At 41.0% G+C, this 1,306-nt stretch overlaps 1 protein-coding gene across 1 annotated transcript; it reads left to right on the forward strand.

Moving 5' to 3' along the window:
- Window positions 1–214: 214 nt before the first annotated feature.
- On the forward strand, window positions 215–793 carry LOC135979637 (protein dispatched homolog 1-like). Its single transcript, XM_065579929.1, has one exon. It carries the CDS (start codon window positions 281–283, stop codon window positions 791–793), a length of 513 nt encoding a protein of 170 aa, XP_065436001.1. The 5' UTR covers window positions 215–280.
- The last annotated feature ends 513 nt before the right edge of the window (window positions 794–1,306 follow it).

The raw sequence follows: 1,306 nt of genomic DNA on the forward strand, positions 1-1,306 counted from the left end.
ATTGGTGCTTTAGGCCTCAACAATACAGTTAGATCCACTGGCGGACCCTTATGCCTGCAGAAAGCCCATGCTGTTTAATGTAGGCAAGGGTCCACCTACTCTTGGATCTAGTTGTATGGATTGGGGCCTATATGGAGATCTAGTTTCAGGACTAGGGTCTTACCGTTTTCAATGTAAACTGTTTTGAATTTTTGAACACTGGAAAAAATTATGCCGCCTGCTAAATTTGGTTTATTTAATTTTCTCTAGAAATACTGCAGATCCATCGAACAGTCAGAGTATGGCTATGAACAATGGCAATAATGATTTTGTGGTCCTGAGTAATGGCAGCATCCTCCCCAGTGCTACCAGTCCCAGCATCCTTTCAGCTACAGATGGAGGCATTGCAGCCCAACATCTCCCCTCCAAGGAAGCACCAAGAGCAAAAGTGAGTCTAAATGGATGCCTGCAACTTAATGGTACAATCAAACCATCCTTTCTGCCTTTAGACAACCAAAGAACTCAACAGATGTTGACACAATGCTGCCACCCTTGCCCATACCATCATCCTTTAAGTAGCCATAATAAACAGCAAGAATGTCATTCACTGGCTGGGAGCACAGCACCATCTCCTATGACTTCCTGCTGCCTGCAGCCACATACTGAATATTCAACATCTATCTGCCAAAAACATACACCTATGTATCAGACCACCTGCTGCCTTCAACACTCCCCATCATTCTGCCTTCATCATCAATGGCCTGACCATTTTCAACATCAGTCTGTTCAACAACATGTAACCAGTGTAAGGTGAGTGGAATGAATGTTCAATGGTGTTCAATATGCAACTAATTCTACATGTATTCCATTTTACTTTTTACAAAAATAAGAAAAGGTCAAAAAGAAGAGTGAGTTAAATCTTTTATACATATTGTTTTGCAGACAGTAATAAAATCTGAGGCAGACCCCACTTAAATGCATGCAAACTGTGAGGATGATATACTTTATCTTAATAATGTCACTATTTGAATTTGAGGGTTTACTGTTCAGGGGAACTAATTCATGTCAAGAACATGTATGTAGTGTAGGAAAGCTTCCCTTTTTTCTTCCCACAAAGACATATCCTCCTAGGAGTTGTTTGGGTCATGTGGAAGTCATGCAGTTCTTCCTGTTAATTAGCTGTCACTTACAGCTTTCAAAACTCCATGATAAAAGCTACTTCTCATTGCTAGGTTTCAGAGTAGCAGCCATGTTAGTCTGTATCCACAAAAAGAACAGGAGTACTTGTGGCACCTTAGAGGCCCACTTCTTCGGATGCATATAGAAT

Source organism: Chrysemys picta, unplaced genomic scaffold (assembly GCF_011386835.1).
Source record: "Chrysemys picta bellii isolate R12L10 unplaced genomic scaffold, ASM1138683v2 scaf1069, whole genome shotgun sequence".
NCBI lineage: Eukaryota > Metazoa > Chordata > Testudines > Emydidae > Chrysemys > Chrysemys picta.

Coding starts and splice junctions, on each gene's coding strand:
- LOC135979637 (XM_065579929.1), top strand. CDS start 281: ATGGCTATGAACAATGGCAATAATGATTTTGTGGTCCTGAGTAATGGC.